Source organism: Dioscorea cayenensis, chromosome 19, assembly GCF_009730915.1.
Source record: "Dioscorea cayenensis subsp. rotundata cultivar TDr96_F1 chromosome 19, TDr96_F1_v2_PseudoChromosome.rev07_lg8_w22 25.fasta, whole genome shotgun sequence".
In the NCBI taxonomy this organism is placed as follows: domain Eukaryota; kingdom Viridiplantae; phylum Streptophyta; class Magnoliopsida; order Dioscoreales; family Dioscoreaceae; genus Dioscorea; species Dioscorea cayenensis.
In genome coordinates this window covers 21,870,472-21,889,166 of record NC_052489.1, presented here as the reverse complement: position 1 = coordinate 21,889,166, position 18,695 = coordinate 21,870,472, and the positions used below count along the sequence as shown (strand labels likewise).

The 18,695-nt window shown below is 34.9% G+C and overlaps 3 protein-coding genes across 6 annotated transcripts; 2 read left to right on the top strand and 1 right to left on the bottom strand.

Moving 5' to 3' along the window:
* Positions 1 to 7,755: 7,755 nt before the first annotated feature.
* Positions 7,756 to 9,016, top strand: LOC120283696 (defensin Ec-AMP-D2-like). The gene is made up of 2 exons (XM_039290412.1): positions 7,756 to 7,918; positions 8,506 to 9,016. Exons 1-2 carry the CDS (start codon positions 7,846 to 7,848, stop codon positions 8,670 to 8,672), a joined length of 240 nt encoding a protein of 79 aa, XP_039146346.1. The 5' UTR covers positions 7,756 to 7,845; the 3' UTR covers positions 8,673 to 9,016.
* A 331-nt stretch (positions 9,017 to 9,347) lies between these two features.
* On the top strand, positions 9,348 to 10,148 carry LOC120250296. Its single transcript, XM_039259095.1, has 2 exons — positions 9,348 to 9,751; positions 9,890 to 10,148. The coding sequence occupies exons 1-2, from the start codon at positions 9,573 to 9,575 to the stop codon at positions 10,050 to 10,052; spliced, it is 342 nt and encodes a 113-aa protein (XP_039115029.1). The 5' UTR covers positions 9,348 to 9,572; the 3' UTR covers positions 10,053 to 10,148.
* Positions 10,149 to 12,900: 2,752 nt separating this feature from the next.
* LOC120249813 (beta-catenin-like protein 1) lies at positions 12,901 to 18,329 on the bottom strand. 4 transcript variants are annotated; one of them, XM_039258477.1, is made up of 9 exons: positions 17,195 to 18,329; positions 16,089 to 16,173; positions 15,452 to 15,548; positions 15,276 to 15,339; positions 15,141 to 15,197; positions 14,985 to 15,022; positions 14,786 to 14,867; positions 13,529 to 13,671; positions 12,901 to 13,437 (listed from the first exon to the last, which is right to left on the bottom strand). In XM_039258477.1, the coding sequence occupies exons 1-8, from the start codon at positions 18,266 to 18,268 to the stop codon at positions 13,576 to 13,578; spliced, it is 1,593 nt and encodes a 530-aa protein (XP_039114411.1). In that variant the 5' UTR covers positions 18,269 to 18,329; the 3' UTR covers positions 12,901 to 13,437; positions 13,529 to 13,575. The 4 variants fall into 4 exon arrangements, with proteins under 4 accessions (XP_039114411.1, XP_039114410.1, XP_039114413.1 ...); XM_039258476.1 differs by having other exon boundaries at positions 12,901 to 13,434; XM_039258479.1 differs by having other exon boundaries at positions 13,544 to 13,671.
* Positions 18,330 to 18,695: the final 366 nt, after the last annotated feature.

Below are 18,695 nucleotides of genomic sequence, written 5' to 3'. Positions count from 1 at the left end.
ATCTGAAATGACTCTTCCCAGAATAAATGTCGATTGACTGTCTTGTGAGGTTCATTATCAGATTTATTTAAGCTTGTGAGTAAGCTCGTTAAGCTGGCTCATGAGTAAGCTCATTTAGCAGGCTCAGTCGTAAGCTTGTGATTTTGCTCACGAACTTGATAAATGAGTAGGCTCGCAAGTCTTAATGAGCTGAATAATTTGTAGCTTAAGCTCGGCTAAATTAATTCTTCAAGCTCAAAAGTTAAGCTTGAGTTCGGCTCGTTTACTTTTTTTTTTTGGCTGATGGGAGCTACAAAGTTAACAAGAAACTAGAAAACAAAGCAAACAACAAGAAAAAACAAACAACAAAACGTATTAAAACTTGAGATTGCTGGCTACTGCTGCCTCCACCAGCCAATTTGGAAGATCAAGACCTTTGTGGAATAAGGAAATGGCTGGGTTAAATAACACGAACTTTGCCAGTTTATCTGCCAAACAGTTGAGATTTCTTGGAATGTAGTCCAACTGAACTGAACTGAAACTTTTTATTTGTCTTCTAATCTCCACAATCTGTTCTCTTACTTGCCAATCCACTGCCAGATTGTCTCTGTAAATCAACTCTCATACACATGTGCAATCTGAATAAATATGACTTCGTTGGAGATCTCTGTCTAGGCAACTCCTTATCGTCTTCTCCATAGATTTCATTTCAATTTGAAGACTCTATTCTTCCATGCTGCTATTTGCACCTGCAAGGATTACAACCTTATCACTATTAACGAGAACTAAACCTATGCCACAACAATGAGTTCGTTCAATCCAAGCAGCATTAGTGAAAAGAGAGTATGAAGTAAAAAAAAGGAAAATGGGTTAACTTACCTAAGTTGTTCTTTAACTCCCTTGCCATTTCCTCTACCATAGTTATTGCCTATTGACCGATGATGTCAAAGTTTGGAGCCTTGTTACTGAATACCTTATTGCAACAAGCTTTCTATAGTAGCCAAGCTCCATAATCTAACACTTCCTTCAATTTTTTTATTTCCGCATTTGGTTTTCCACCTCCCCGTTAACCAATTCCCATCAGTGAATTGACTAATTCCCGCAAGATTCACCCCGAGTATCTGCTAATAATCATCCAAGTCCTTTTACTTTACTAGCATTTCCATAGTATATGTTCATCCGATTCCACCTCTAGTCCACAGAAAACACACTCCCTAGCCGGACCAATGTTAAGCTTGTATAAATAAGCAAAAGTAGGAGTTCTATCATGCAGCATCCTCCACATCAAGCATTTAACTCTAGGGATACAATTTAATTTCCAAAGAAATTGCCATCCCTCCCACGAGTTATCCTTATTCACTGATCCTTGGTTAAGCCAATTTTTTGCTCTCTCTATTTATGTACCACTTGTTCATAAGAGATCAATCAACATTGTCCCTGAACAACAAGCTGCACATATGATAGGGACGCAAGTTTACATTCCAATTGTGTAATAAAGTGTGCGTAAGTGCAGAGTATCGGTCCACAAGGAAGAAAGTGAATACTAGTAATAACTCTAAACTTGATAAATGACCTAAACGATCGAATGTTATATGTGTGAACAAAAGCAAGGAAAGATAAGAAAATACAGGAAATAATAGGAGATAAGTCAAGAAAGAAAACGACTTCTGGGCCTAGTATCCCTCTAGGGTTATGAAGTACAAGATAAAGGTTGTCTAAACATGCAATCCTATTTGAACTGAAAGGTTTCCAGAATTATATTAAACCCCAATTTCTCAGGTGGAGAGTAACTGAATAGGTGCAGAGCTGATATAGACATCCACACAATCACATTAATGCCCTAGGAAACCATATTGTGGGCTAATGACAATCTTTTAAATAGATAATCTCCCCCAGAGAGAGAGAGATTACCCCTAATCCGAATACAAAGCAAAAATGTGATTTCTCCTAAAATTCACTCCACATGATTGCAAAGAGCACGAAGATTATCACTAACTCACTTGGAAGGATTACGAGAGACAAAGTCTCCAAAGTACTCTAACTAGAGGTGTATTCACTATCCTCTCAAATTGTGGCAAGTCTATGCTATGTCGGAATTTCTTCTCGTCACATAGCAATACCAAACATGATGGCTAAGGCTTTCGCCTTGTTAGTAATCAAGCATTCAATCACATAATTATATTAAAATAGAAATTATTGCAATTAGGAAGCATCAAAGATCTAACAACCAATGTCAAAAGTATAAACCCTAGAGTTTAACTATGCCCAAACATCTATTAATTGACCCTCTATTAATGGAGGGTAAGCATCCAAGATACAAATAATAGGAGGAAACATGAATTCCATGGAAAACCTCCTTCTCAATTGTGCCAATGAAGAATCGTGAGGAAACCCTAAGTAAGCTTCCAAGCACCCCAACAAGGTGAACTTGATGGCTACGTTTTTAAACCCCCTAAGTGTTGAGTCAAATCCTCCTTAAAATTGCTCTTTAGGTGCTGGAGATTTGTCTCTTATCTTTCTTAAATTTGCATCTAACAATCACCTAAAAGAAAAGAATTGGATGCCCTAAAAATCCTCATTAGGTCTATTTATACCCCACTGCTTACGAATTGCTTATGGACGTAAGGGCAAGGGGATAAAGGAGCTGGAGAAGATAGTCGCGAGCCTTACGGAAACACTTATGATGGTAAGTCATGTCCATAAGGTCCTCTGTCTATGTTGTGGTACAGCTTATGGCCGTAAGCGCTGGGCCGTAAGCTTAAATGTTCTGCTTCTTGCAACTTCCCTTATAGGCGTATGTTATGGTCTTAAGCTCCTCTGGATGGTCTTTGCGGACATCCTTACGGGAGTAAGCCTTGCCCATAAGGCCCTATGACTTGGCTCTAAATCTCCTATACGGGTATAAGCATGCCCACAAGGTTCTCTGGAATTGACTTACGACCGTAAGGTTGGCCGTAAACTGCCAGTAAGCCACCCAATTTTGCCTAGTCCTTATTCAAATGATGCCGAGAGAGCTCCAACTTCATCGTTTGAGGTATGAAATGCTTCTTTTGGCTCTCTCTCGTCTTAAAATGCTACCCTAAGCCAAATGAGTGTACAAAGTGATATGACTCTAATTCATGCCAAATGAGTATACAAAGTGATATAATAAATATGAATGTTGTACACTCATCAATATATCATAGTTTACAGAGTGGTGATTCACACAATCCTCTATTGAGATATTGTCCAACTGAATGCTTATTTTATAAAAGTTGGTTTAAAAGTAATTGGGATATCAAAAATTAGGGACTAGCCAAAAAATTAGTATTGCTAGGATTACACTCCTTGATCTAGCAATTGGATTTGATTTTGGAAGCGAAAGAATAAAGAGTTTGATAAAAACTAGATGCATTTTTGATAATTTTTCCATTCCAGTTATGAAAAGCCCCATATTTTAAATTAAAAATGTGTACCCAAATTTTATCTTCAGAGTTTAAAAGCATAAAAATAGTTTTGCCCATTAAGGAAATTTTTGCATTCCTTACATTTTTTATACGAAGACCCCCCATCAGTTTTGGTAAACATAGTAGTGCTCCATCCCATAGTGTGGAAGCTGCTACAATTGCAACTCCCGCCCCAAAGGAAATTCCTAGCTATCCTAGAGATTTGATCTAAAATTGAATCCAGAACTGTGGGGCATCAACACAGCACGGTAGGCAAGGATATAGGATTGTGATTCCACGCTTTAACACAATCTTGAGCTCTATCAATCAATAGTTGAAAGCAGTAATTACTAATTCTCATAGGCCCAATCAGGAACCCCAAGTTCTTGAAAGGAAAAGAACCCAGTTTCATATGCGAAATGGCAACTATGGCTCTACAAACCTTTTTATTAGTCCAACTAGGAAAATGGATAGTAGATTTACTCACATTTGGAGTCTGCCACATTAAATCTTTATAAATAGACAAACAAAGCCTACAATCCTCAGCCACCGATAGGGAAGCCCTCGTTACGACAATCAAATCATCCGCAAACATCATGTGATTGAAATTCCTACAAAGTCTATGGTTAAAGCCCGAGATCGAATTATGATAAAGGACATGGTTTAACAAAGCGGACAGATTTTGAGACAAAAGAGGAAAAAAGTAAGGGGAAATTGGATCCCCTTGCCTCAAACCTCTACTGCTAGTAAACCAAGTAGAAGCTTGACCATTGATCAAAACAACAAAATAAGCACCAGAAATGCAAGCCCTGATCCAATTAATCCATATTAGTGGAAACTTAATTAATAAGGTAAAAAGTTGCAAGAACAGCTTCCCACTTAACCATATCATAGGCCTTAGCTATATCAACTTTCAATAACATCCTAGGGGGCTATTCTAAGGAATGCACAAGTTCTTGCACAGCAATTATGTTGTCAAAACTGGATTTCCCAACTAATAAGGCACTTTGCTCTGGCCCAACAAGGGAATGCATACCATGCTTCAAACGAGTAGTTAAATTTTTTTAAATGATTTTGTAAGACTCATTGCATAAAGATATGGGTCAAAAATCCAAAACAGCCTTTGGGTTGTCAGATTTATGAATAAGCACGATGTAATTTTTACCCCACGAGCTCGGAAGCTTGGAAGTATGAAAAAAAAAATGTGAGAAATGGCCTGATAGAGATGATCCTTGATAATATCCCGATAAAAGAGGTAAAATTCTACATTCAAGCCGTCTGGCCCAGGGATTTTACCTTTAGCCATCGATTTAAGAGTAGAAAGGATCTCTCTATAGGTTACTGGTTTAGTCAGGAAGATGCTACCCTTAGTAGAAATGGTTTTGTGATCAGGCAGAAGGGCTTTGGTTAGGTCCTCAAATGACCATTTACAGTTAGACCTCCAAAGGTCTTGAAAGAAACTGGTAAAACAATTTTCAAAATCTTGTTGGTTAGATAAGGAATTACCAGAGTTATCAATAAGGACATAGATCCTATTCTTATGGCTATGGATGCGGGCCATGTTGTGGAAGAACTTAGAGTTTAGACCCCCCTTGCTTAAGCCATAACATGTGAGCTCTTTGAGCCCAGCGAATGTTATTCTGCTTAAGTAGAACCGAGTGTCTATTGCTCAAAGCTTTGAGGCTCCTATCATCCAAGGAATTTGGGTTGGCAGAGCTTTCTAGCTTCTCTAACATCATGATATCCCTCTCTATATTTTGAATGTCAATGTCCAAAGAAGTAGCACTTGAAGCTCTCCAAGAAATTAGGTGGTTTTTAGTATAGGCAAGGAGGTGGGAAAAGGTATGAAGCGGAGAGGTTTTAGGGTCAAAACTCCAAGCTTTAATCATTTAATCATGACAACCCTTGTAAGCCAACCAAAAATTTTCAAAGCGAAAAATTTTATTTTTCAAACCAAAACAAAAACAAATTTTAAGCAAAAAGGGGGCATGATCCGAAGAAATATGCGAGAGATGCAAAACATAATAAGAAACAAAAACCCTAACCAGTTGAGTTTGGCAAGAAATCTATCCAGCCGTGCCCATCTCCTAGCACACCCCCCTGAACATTGGACCATGTAAAGGAAGACCCCAAAAAAGCCCAAATAGAAAAACAATTAAAGAAAATAAAGTCATTAAAGTTTTTCGACTGAGCTATGTAGTGAGTGAAACTCCCCCCTCTTTGCTTCTCCTCCGAGCTAATGCCGGCATTGAAATCACCTACCATAAACCATGGCAACCAGAGACTTGAGGGTTTTGAGAGTTCGGTCCAAACTTTAGCTTGCGTTGAAATAATATGAGGATTATAAACAACTGAAAGAATCCAACCATCAATAGAGTTCGGCTCATTTACTTAATTAACGAGCTTTTTTCAAATCGAGCTTCGATTAGCTTGCGAGTGGCTTGATTTGTTTTTAGCGCTATATTTTATATAACAAAACATATCTAAATAGTCAAATGGCATTTTTGGCCTTAGTTATGTGCATTTCTTTAAATATATTACATATATGACCTATTTAACCATTGCCAAGTGAAGTGATCGAATCACTTGATTTAAAATGCACTCAGCTTTTTAATGGCTAAAAATACCAAGTGGATAGATTTAGATACAGTGGTTTTTAAAATTAGTCCAAATAAATCTTGCTATTTAGATATAGAAAAATAGTAAAAGCAAAGATAATTAGATAGGGAACAAATGAACCAAGTCGCTCGCGAGCTACTTGAAGCTTGGTTCGGAAAAAGCTCATTCATTAAGTAAATGGGCCGAGTTCGAGCTAAACATTTGAGCTCGAATTATTAAATGAGTCGAGCTCGAGCCACATGGTGCTCGGTTTGGTAAGGCTTGCGAGACTACTCACGAGCATGCTTGTTTATCAAGCTCATTACCAGGCTCGTGAGCTTGGTAAATGAGCTTTCTTGCCAGCCTACGTACTAACAAATATGTTAAACAAACCTAATAATGAACTTAGCTACTAGTTACAAACCTACTAAACGAGTTTGCTAAATATGCATTTTTCCCAAGTATAAATGGATTCATGTATTAAAAATAATTTATTAATAAAAGTTCGAAGCTAGTTCGAGCTCAAGCTTGGCTCGTTTTTATCATAAATGAGTTTTTTTCGAGCCGAGCTCGAAGCGAGCTCGAGCTTAATTTTACTATCTTGAACCAAGCTCGAGTTTACAAGTATGGGCTCGAATCGAGCTTGAGCATGTAGCTAATTCTGTACAGCTGAGCTAGAACACTTCAAAGTTCGGCTCAGTTCGATTCGATTGCACCCCTATATTTAGATACATGACAAGAGGAAAATAGTGGGAAAATAATTATATCAAAAACACACTTTTTCTCAATCATTCCATTGGACTTTAATGCACTTTAGCGTAAAATTCATTATTTAACTTTGATTAGAAATGGATGAATCTAAATATGTAAATACATATCGATCAAACATATAATTGTTTTTTATTAAAATAATAAAAATAATTATATATATTTTTTCCTATTTTTACGTTTACCATGTTCAATTTTGATAAAATCTAAAAGTGTGAAACATATATTTACTATGTCACAGATATCAAGCATATATGCTTCTTCATATAATTTTTCTCAATAAAAATTATAAGTGCATGTGCAGATAGCCTTATTTTATTTATTTTGATAAAATAGATAACCTACAAAGAAACAGAGAAACAGAGAATAGCCTTATAAGTATTAGCCAATAAACAAATTAACTATATATATTCAAAATAATGTCTCACTTGAATTAAATCAAAACATTACAAAAAATAAAACATTACAAATAATAAAACCCGGACTAATAAACGAGAAACAAATAAAAAATATTCCTTGGTTTGTGTTTTTTTCTTCCTACTATATAACATGGCCATATTATTTTGGTCCTTTTGATTCTTTTTAACAAATAAGCAAGCTATATATATATATATATATATATATATATATCAAATCCATACCTACCCAAAGAATTATAATATTCTTGGACCAAAAAAAAAAAAAGAACGATCTTAATATAAAGAAAGCAGCCGCTCACAACTCAAAAGACATTGCTTTGGTGTCATAATGATATGATTCATATGAAAGTCCTGTAAAATATTCTTTTGTCCAAAAAGAAGATCTGCTCACCCATCTCATCTTTAGACATCTCAAGATCTTTATTAACTTTATCATCAATTAATACATTATCACTTCTTGAAAAAAATGATCCATGCTTCTCCTTTTTTAAAGAAATGACACATTGGTCACGTTCCATGTCTTCACACTCAAGCCCTTTGTTTTTTTTTTTCTTTTCTCTCTCCTCTATTTAAGCCACACTCATCACCAGTAATCTCATAAGTACTTCATTCCTTGGGTTTATTTTCTTAGTGTGTGTGTTGATTTTCATATAGAAATGGAAGGAGGATACTCTCCAAGAGTGATTTCAATCACTGTTCTCTTGTTCTTGTTTCTCATGATCTCCTCTGGTTCTATTCTTTCATCCCTACTTTATTTTCCATGTATACGTACCTTTCATGAATTACAAGCTTCTTTGCTTTTTTTTTCTTAAATTTTTTTTTTTAGAAGTTTTGAATGAAAGGTTCATTGTTATAGATTTTGATCATTAAACAACCAAAATCTCTTCAAAGATTTTCTAACAGGAATAATACTTAGTAAATAGAGAGACCTGATCTCCCTTTATCCTCCTTCATCATAAAGTTTATATATATGTATATGTATATATAACCTCAACATACACTATATTATCTTTTTTTCTTTCTTAATTATAATCTTTATAACATCCAGTGATATCTGAGTTGGTTCTCGTTATTAAGCTTGCTTTATATTAATATCTAACCTCACACACACACACATGCACACACACACACACACATGAACTACATACAAATTAAAATTTCATTTGGTTTACTCTAACATGTAGTAATTATTGTTTAATTTCTCCCTTTCTCTTACATAAACTTTATATGAAACTCAATTCTTTACCCTGACATGCAATAACATGTGTTTATATATATATATATATATATATATATATATATATATATGTCTATAGGGACAGTAATGGTGGTGGAAGGGAGGACATGTGAGTCACAGAGCCACAAGTTCAAGGGTACCTGTCTGAGGGAGAGCAACTGTGCTAATGTTTGCAAGACGGAGGGCTTTCACGGCGGTAAATGCCGCGGCTTTCGTCGCAGATGTTTCTGCACAAAGCACTGTTAAAACCGGCTGCTATTCACTGCTCATCCATAGATATATTCCCCTCCATTTTCATCCTTCTCTACGTTCCTCTTACTTAGTATATATGTTTGCTCATGGACTAAATAATTTATGTTCTTAAACCCTTCTTAAGGACTTATATATATATATATATATATGCATGTATTTATGTATGTATGTTTGTCTGTATGTATGTATGAGTGAATGAGAGATGATGACTTTATTGGTTTTCTTGTGAGTTTGTGAGCCAATGGAATGAGGTTTGCTCACCTTGTTGGTATAGCTTCGAAGTTTCATCCTTGGGTATTTATTTATATGTAGTTAACCAACTTGGGCTTTTTCTTTAATTTTGTGGCTAATATTTATTGAGATGCTAAACTTGAATGCTATTATATAAATAATAATGTTGTTCTCAAGGGGTGTTGCTTATAAAATATTATAAAACTTAATTTATTGTAATAACTATCAAAAGTTAGTTCACAGACTTATATGGTATATATAATATTTGTATTACATGTCTATCTTGTAAAAAGACTTATAAACCCATTATAAACTCTTCACAAAAACTTGTTGGCCATGTGAATAGGGGTAAAAATGTCAAAGAAAAATCAATATCAATTAATTAAATTAATTGACAATTTGAAACCATGGATAACCATAACAAGTGTGCATATGCTACAAGAGGATGTGGAGGTCTTATCCACTCTCTTTTTTCCCAAAGTACAACTTCCTTCTATCAATAGTGCAACATGGATTGGATAACATGGAATCTTCCCTTCTTTTCTTGCATGAAAACATTTAAACCATGATAAATACCTGCCCTTTCATTACCCTTATCTTCTCCTTTCCTTCTTCTTCTCTTCATACATTCAAAGAGTTTTTCAGTTGATTTGGTGTTTGAGAATGGAGGATTGTTCTTCTAGTAATTCTTCAATGTCTAACTTCATGGAGGATTCAACAACAACAACAACTTCATCATCTTCTTATTCTTCTTTGCATTCTTTGTCTTGTGACAAGCCTGAAGAAGAAGAGGAAGGACATCTCTTTCATATGTCCTCTCTAATGGCTCTTCTTCCTCTCAAGTTAGTCTCTCTTTATCTCTCTCTCTCTCTCTCTCTCTCTTTTGTGTGTGTGTGTGTGTGTGTGTGTGTGTGTGTGTGTGTATATGGATGTTTTTCTTTTCAATTAATTTAAAGTAAATTATATTAATTGAAAAATAGGAGAGGGTTATCAAAGCATTTCCAAGGGAAGTCCAAATCATTCACAAGTTTAGGCAATGCAAGAAGCTTGGAGGACCTTGTAAAGCCAGAGAGGAAGAGGGCTTACAAGAAGAAGAAGATCACAAAGAAGCCATCAAGACAAAGATCAAGTAGAGTCCTTTGATTGAAAATATAGCTTCATTTTAATGTTCTTTTCTTCGGTTGAAAACTTGAAATGACTGAATGAATATATGATGTTGTGTGCTTTGATGTGCTTCAAGGATGGAAGCCTTTCATTGATCACATATATATATATATATAAAAGATGGCTAATAAATACTGTTAGCAAAAACATTTACAAAATAACAAAAATATAAAATAGGAAAACTCAATGCCAAATATTATTTTATACATATTCAACAGTGTTTTTTGTAATAATTACTAATTTTCGGTGTTCAGTGCCGTCAAAATTACATGAAACACAAAGATTAGAAGAATAACTGATATGTTAAATGAAATTTAAGATTAATGTAGAAATTTATGTATAATTTTTAATGTTGGTGTGAAGATCCCAAAAGTTTATGTGAATGGGTGACATCTAACATGTAGTTAGGTAATGAGGACTAGGTAAATTAGACAAGATGGCGTTGAGATTAATTATTTGAAAAAAATCAAAGTGTTATTTAAGTCTATATATCCACTTTTAGTGTTGGATCCTCTGTCAAACGATCAAACTCCGCTTTGAATTTTAATTTCAAATAAATTATTATGTCAAATACTAATTAGAATTAATATAGAATTTAAATAATAATATTAGGGATTAATTTAAAAAATAGATGGCCAATGAATATATTATGCTTTTTTTGCAATAATTAATATAAATGAACAGTGAAACCAAGATGTTGGAATGTTTCCCGGCCCTTCAATTAATTATGCCTCTTGCAATAATTAATGTGGGGAGTGAGTGCATAATGAGGGTTCAAATTGTTGGAATGAGAAATTGAGATAACAACTCCATTTATGCTCTGCAACATTGTCTTTGTCAAGCCAGAGGTAATAATGAAATTTATAAATGACAACAAGCATGAAAATGACGGACGATGAGATGAAGTGGACCTGGCATGCTTAACATGTTCTTTCTCATTTTTTTTGTATATATATACATCTATGGTCAAGTTTGAGATAAATGTACAAAGATAATATATATATATATATATACTTCAAATAACCTTTTTGGATTTACATATATAACCCTAAAAAAAAAAATCATGTGATAGAAGAATGGCAAAAACATAGATGGGCAATTTACTCAATCAAATTGAGTTTAGTTGTGTGGGTTTAATTGGTGGAATGGGAATAGCGGTAATGGGTTTGGAAATAATAAAAATAATGATAATGAAAATAAGATAATAGAAATGGTAATGAAAATTACCTTTCGTTTTAGAGATAGTGATTTATGTATCTTTATATCTTTGCATTAAAAAATTGATATTTATATAAAATATAGGGAGTTATTTATAATGACTTTATAATAACTACATTTTTATTTATAAATTATTTTAAATATTATTATTAATTTTAGTTAATATAATTAAATATTTAAATTAAATATCTTAATTTAATAATTCATTATTTAATTAATATGTATGAAGTAAATAATTTTTTTATTTGTAAAATATTTGAGTATGAATTTTATTTTAATTGTTATAATTAAATTATTAAACATTTTACTTTAATATTTATTTTATTTAATAGTTATTAATTAACTTTGTAAATTATATAATATATAATAATATTTGACATTTTTTGATATTTTTATTATAAAATATTTATATAATATGAATAGAGTGAAAATTTAAAAAAAATTTGAGATGTAAAGAGATAAAAAAAAAAAAAAAATTTAAAAAAAGGAAAAGAGATAAAAAAAAATTTAAAAAAAAAGGGAAAGGGGGTGGTATAAATGACATTTGAAATGGAGATAAAGACCATTGCCCTATATGAGGGTAGGTCATTACTCCTGTAAAGGAAATGGTCACTCATTATTTAGGTATCTATCACTGGATCTAATACCTCCGTAAATAATTTCACTAGCATGTAATGATTCCGTAAATAACTTCACTAGCGTCTACCCCACAATAGTGATTGGTATGAAAATACTGAGCTGCCACAATGATAGATTGATGACTCCTATCATCTAGAGACATACAAATTTAAATAAATATTTTGTTAAGTTTCGTATCCAATTTTTCCATCTTTATATTCATTTATGCCATTTTAAATGGAGATAAAGACCATTGCCCTATATGAGGGTAGGTCATTACTCCTGTAAAGAAAATGGTCACTCATTATTTAGGTATCTATCACTAAATGTAATAGCTCCATAAATAATTTCACTGGCATGTAATGATTCCGTCATAACTTCACTAACACCTACTCACAATAGTGATTGGTATGAAAATACTAAGCTGCCACAATGATGATTGATGACTCCTATCATCTAGAGATGTACAAATTTAAATAAATATTTTGTTAAGTTACGTATCCAATTTTTCCATCTTTATATTCATTTATGCCATCCTTAAAACCAGAGGCTGTGGGTTTGAAGTCGGTGGGAATTCTGGTATCTTTCAGGTGCTATCTCCAAACTAAATTACCAAGTGCGGCTACAAAACACATTAAAAAAATAAAATCAGAAAACCCCTATAATTCCATATATATATATATATATATGTACTTATTCCTTCAATATATATATATATATATATAAAACATGGCACTAGAAAAGTATGCCACCAAACAGTATATTTGAAAGAAACCTGCTTCTAAATCAGCGTGCAAGCAATTACAAATTTTACAAAGGTAAATATGCAAGAGAGTACGGAAAATACACACTTCATATATGGCTCACTAATAACAAGCTAATATAAGGATCTATTATAACAAACGCCCAGATAAAAGAAAACAGAGCACTTAAGATAAGCGGCTTGCTCGACTAATGTCATTAGAACGTGCACAAATCTCAGCTAGGCAAATAAAATAAGACCCACACACATAAGTGCTGGAACCATCCGTATATTAGCACAACTCACTCCAGAAAAGAAACAAAACAATTACTATAGACCACAAATATCATGAGGCAAAAATTGAACTACCTTGGGCAGGCTGGTACAACTCAGATACTAATTGAAAATTATCAACAAATTCAACACACAATCTAATGAGCATGGTCATTTCCACGAACTTAATTTTTACAATGCTAATTTTTCACATAGATAAGCATCATCTCATTCGACAAGTCTCTCTTCTAAAGAAAGTAATGCTCATTCTTCCAGACATTTTAGTGATCTCTTTAATGTGCAATCACCTTGGCAGCTTCTTGACCACAGAAAATAACACCTACAATCAAAATGAAAAGAGGAAGTGTTGGGAAAAGGATAACAAAAGAGAGATGTCTGAAAAATTGTGTTCCCACAAGTTCCAGCATATTTTAGATGGCAAATCCATCTGCTTCCCAAGAGTTGAGATGAACTTGTCATGTGAGTTCAACTCATTGCAGCAACATCCATCTGCTAAAAAAGAATCCACACGATTAATTATCTAACAAGGGATTAATGACTATTCATTAGCTCTCTAATTGGAAAAGCTTTAATTGTGATTTACCCTTGGTTCCTTAACTGCAATTCTCTTTAATTGTTCCATGGGGGGCTTTAGGTTCCGAAGGCTGTAATGAATTTTTGAACTTTAGCTTGTGCGCGATCCTTCTCTTCAGGTCCTTCCAGATCTCCGATATTGTCATGATACTCCTGCAGTATCAAGAGAGAAAAAAAAAAATAGCTGTGGTAACACATATCTCATCATGGCAGACCAATTAATTTGCATTGTTGCTGTGATAATACTAAAAGCACTGGCTTTTCTTATGGGAATCTTTATTTCTTTCTGAATTAAGGATCACTTTCATTTATTGTGCACCATTATTGTGCTTGCATGCAGTAGCCTCTTCCAACCATTTATTGTTTGTGGATATCTCCACAATGGTTGTACGACACTGCAGAGACTGAATACAATGGCGCATGGTGTCTAACCCACTATTGTATGGTAATGGAACCATACATGGAGTTATGATTTATGTGTCATTAAAATTTTAAAAGGAATTCAATCACAGGCAATATTCCAAGTCCAAATTCTACCAGTATAAAAAAAAATAAAAACACATTACATAGTCTCCAAAAGAGTTAATAATATCTTCTAATGAGTTTATCTTTTCTAAAACAGTTTTTTTTTCTCCCTTGCCTGACGTTGACCAAACAAAATATTTCGTGCTAACAAAATGGGAGGTAGGGAGTGAACACATGGACACATAATGATGGTACACCTTTTTGCATGACAGATTATAACAGGCACTAAGAATATCATTCAACAAAATAATAAGTTTTAAGCTAACCAACACCGACAAAATTACTAATATTGCCAAATGTAGGACTATAAAAAAGCAACAGACATCCAGGTGATAAGGCATGCAATCTGAACAAACACATATAACAAGAACAACCCCATGTCCTATGAAATTTGGATGCTACAAACATATTAACCAAGAATGGCAACAGGCAAAATACTCAAGACACACATAAATCCTTCTGCTTTGTTGAGTAATCAATCTTAACATGCGTAGAGATTCAATAGTAAGATCATATTTTCCTCTTTAGATTTATTCTAGCATTTCAGTTTAAAATCACATGGAAGAAACTGCTGCAAGACCAAGACCATAAAACTTCTACAGGCCTTTGAAAGTTAGGTTAATTCAAAATTGGCCAATTTTGAATTACTTTCAAAGCCTATATAAAATGCAGGGTACTTCAAATTAACTATTATCTAATTATCAACATTCATTTTGCAACCAAGGCTTCCAAAAAAACATACCACAAGTATATCTTTCACATCCTTCTTACTCAATCTTTGTTGTCTAAGAAGTAGTTCGATTCTAGATTGCATCTGGGGGTGCCTGCAGTCAAGGTCAATCCACAAATCATATTCTTAATCAAATCTAAACAGGGCCAAGAAAACATCAGTTACAGACAATTCGATTTGGAGTTGAATAAACACAATGAATGATACATACTCGGATGACCAAAGATGTCCCAAAATAACTGCAATCAACTGCAGGGGTAACGGAAGGATAAGTTTGTTAAAAAACAGAACCAATACACTGAATTTTAGACAGATGAAAAAATAAAGAAGAAAAAGAATTAGACAAGTAAACCAAGAAATTACCCACCTGAAGAGTGTATAGACCAGCTTCCAGTCTCCGGTTGTAGCGCTCTTCTTCATCCATCTGTACAAATACTCAAGCAAGATAAATAATTAAATAACACAAAAAAATTGAAAACATACAGGGAGAAGGGATAATGACCTCTAAGTCATCCAATTCAAGTTCATCCATTCTTTCAGACTCAACTTTAACTCTATCAGAATATCTGTGTATCAAAGTAGTCCATCAGAAGAAAACTCAGAAAATGACACCGACTTACAACATATCAAGCAAGAGCATGTTTTGTAGGGTTCACATGAACACCAATCACAATTTACCTCATATAGAGTTCCATAAGACGGTCAATCTTCTCACATTCATTCTCTACAAACTTGCTTAACAACCTGTCTCTTCTTGAACCCCTCACGATTCCACCTGATTGAAAATGGGGCGGAATAGTAAAGATAAACCATATATAACATGACGAAAGAACCTTATTGACGGGCAATGACAGCATATGTAAAAGAGCAAGAATCTAGCCAAAGCAAAAGATTGAACTCTTGATTTTTAAGAGACGGTTCGGTTGTCATCAAGCTTTGCAAGAATGAACACACTTGCTGATGAATTTGTTTTAATAGGAGAAAATGATATGCATTATATAGTTTATATTGTGTAGGTGGCGGAATTAGCGAAAAAAGTTCACTGCTCAACTATACATGGAAATTTTCAGAGCACCAAAAGATTAGTCAAGCTCGAGTTCAAAAGAACAAATCATCCCAAAGCCACCGAAAAATAAATATAAGAATCAGAATATCCCTGCATAAAACATGTTAACTTTACAGTGTACAAATCCACAGCAGTCCATATGGAAACGCACAAATCAGTTATAATATAAAATCTCCACACAAATCAGTCCATGAAAACAAGCCTACCCTAATGTAGAAAACAAAGATATAAATTCACTTGCCTTCTTACCAAATAATGATGCAATGAGGGAGATAATACGCTCTTCTAGCTCTTCTTGATACCGCTCTTTTTTATTTTTCTTGCTCATAGGAATCTAAACATATAAATAATTTCAAAATCAACCACAGCTAAAAAACAAAAATAAGGAAGAACTTTGAGGGAGAAAATGAACAGGATATCAGCATCACATGAAGCAAGTAATGCAGGCATTTAACAATTTTAGTTAGCATTTTTTTTGCTCAATGAAGAGTAATGAGGATATGAGGAGAAAAAAATTATTGACAATTGACAAAAGAAATTGAAAAGTAGACATGAACTATGAAATCTTAATTGACCTTTCATTTATTTTGCTTAGCAAGAAAATTCTCCTGCAATGTAGCTATGTGCTACGTCTTGCAAATTACACAATATGGTGGGAAGTAATATGCTACATATTGGTAAACATAGAGCATTCAAGCGGCCTTTGGCCATCTTTTGGTACTGGAAATGAATTCGAAGAAAGTGCAAAAACCAAATTTAAGAAACCAATTGCTTGTCAAAACTGAAACTTGAATCCAAATATAAATATCCTAGGCAAAATTTCTTCAAAAGCAAGACTATTTGCTAGGTATAATACCCTAGTTGGTCCCTCTACTTTTCTCTCTCTTCCTTTTTGGTCCCTCTACTTAGAAATGCTCCCGACTAGTCCCTCTACTTTTGAAAATGTGCACTACATCTAAGTGGGCACATTTTCAAAAATAGAGGGACTAGTTAGGAGCATTTCTGAGGGACCAAAAGGAAAGAGAGAGAAAAGTACAGGGACTATTTTGGTGATTATACCCTATTTGCTAGGATAGTTTGTTAATACAAAATCCTTATGGTAGACCTAATAAGAAGAAATTGAGAAGAAATTTTATTTCATATCAAATCTTATCCAAACTTGCTGATCATCTCTTATTTCATTGCATGCACTACATCTATATTTCAAACCATTCTTGAACCGGGAAATTGGTGAAGCTTGTAAGAGCTACATTATGATCACTCTAGACATGTAAGATATCCATTTGTTTAAAATAAACAAATAAAAGTCAAAACTTTAGCAAGCAGAGAAGATAAGTTGAAACTTTGTCACTTGCCTTACCCATGAAAGCCGCAAATGCCGTCTTGAGGCCTAACACATCCACAAACCGTTCACAAGCGGGAGGATACTTGGTCATTGCAAAATCAAGAGCTCGGATAGCAGACCCATAAGCAGACTTCTTCTGCTTCATTATAATGATCATCAGCTCCACCCCCTCCGACTTCATGAACCTTTCCTTGTTCTCCACTGGCATCAACAAACAACATAAACAATCAAACAAATTCTCAAGCATCTCCTCCTCATCCGAGCTCTTCGGATCCTTAGACTTGTACATAGCCACGGCCTGGAGCACTGCATCAACACCATTCATTTGCCCTAATCTCTTCTGATTAGCGGGGCTGTTCTGCAGTAGGATTGCGAGAATCTCAGAAGCATACTGCTTGTTGCCATCGAACTCCCGGACCTTGATCCTCCCCAGCAGCCAGCGGAGCAATTTGGTGCGCTCGCAGACCATCTCGGCAACCGCAGGCTTGACCTCGATCATGTTCTCAATGATGGCGAGAGTGTTGTAGATAGCGGCGGCTTCATCAGGGTCCGCCTCGGAAAGGCGGCCAATGTTTTGGACGAGAAGCTCAAGCACGTTGTTGGTGAGCAAAGAGTCGATAAGGGCAGCGGCGGGCTCATCGTTATCCTCAAGAACGTCGGCGTCAGTGAGGTCAGTGAGGAGGTTGACGACATCAGAGGCGATGTCGGAGTTCTCGTGGCCAAGGAGACCGACAATGGAGGGGACGACGTTGAGGGCGACAAAATCAGCGTATAGCTCCGGGGCGCCGGCAAGGGCCTTGAGGCGGTCGAGTTCTTCGTGAAGCTCAACCTCGGAGTCTGCGAAGCGATCGGGCTGGTCAGGGTGCATGACGCGGGCTTCAAGGTTGTCTCGGAGGCGGCGCTCGAAGGAGAGGACGAGTTTCTTGAGGCCTCGGAGGTCGAGGACGGCGACGGTGCCGCCGTTCTGGGCGGACTTCTCGATGGCCTCGAGGAGGGAAAGGTCGACGCCATTCTCGACGGTGGCGTCGCCGGCGTCTAGAGGAGGAGGAGTATCGTCTCGTTTGCGCTTCTGGGGTTTCTCCATGGCTTCGATCTATCACTGATAAATTAGGGTTTCAAAACTGGGGTTCAGAGTCACTAGAGAGAGAGACCTGAAACTTGTGGCAAGACTAGTTTTATGAACATTTTTTTTTATAAAAAAATTAAAAATTAAAAATTAAAAATTAAAAAATTATTATTATTATTATTATTTATTATTATTATTATTATTATTATTATTATTATTATCTATACTCTATATTAATTTCATCCCCTAATGTTCTTATTAAGCGACACTTGGTGCATTCTTATGAAGAGGTGTGGTGTCAGGCATAAACACTTTAATTGTTTTTCCCTTATACGCCTTAGCACTTTTTTGTCTTTGTCTCTAATTTCCCATCTCCAAACCCTAATCTTCATCTCTCTCTTTCAATAATTGTCGCAGCTTTTCTCTCAATAATTCTACGGATGAA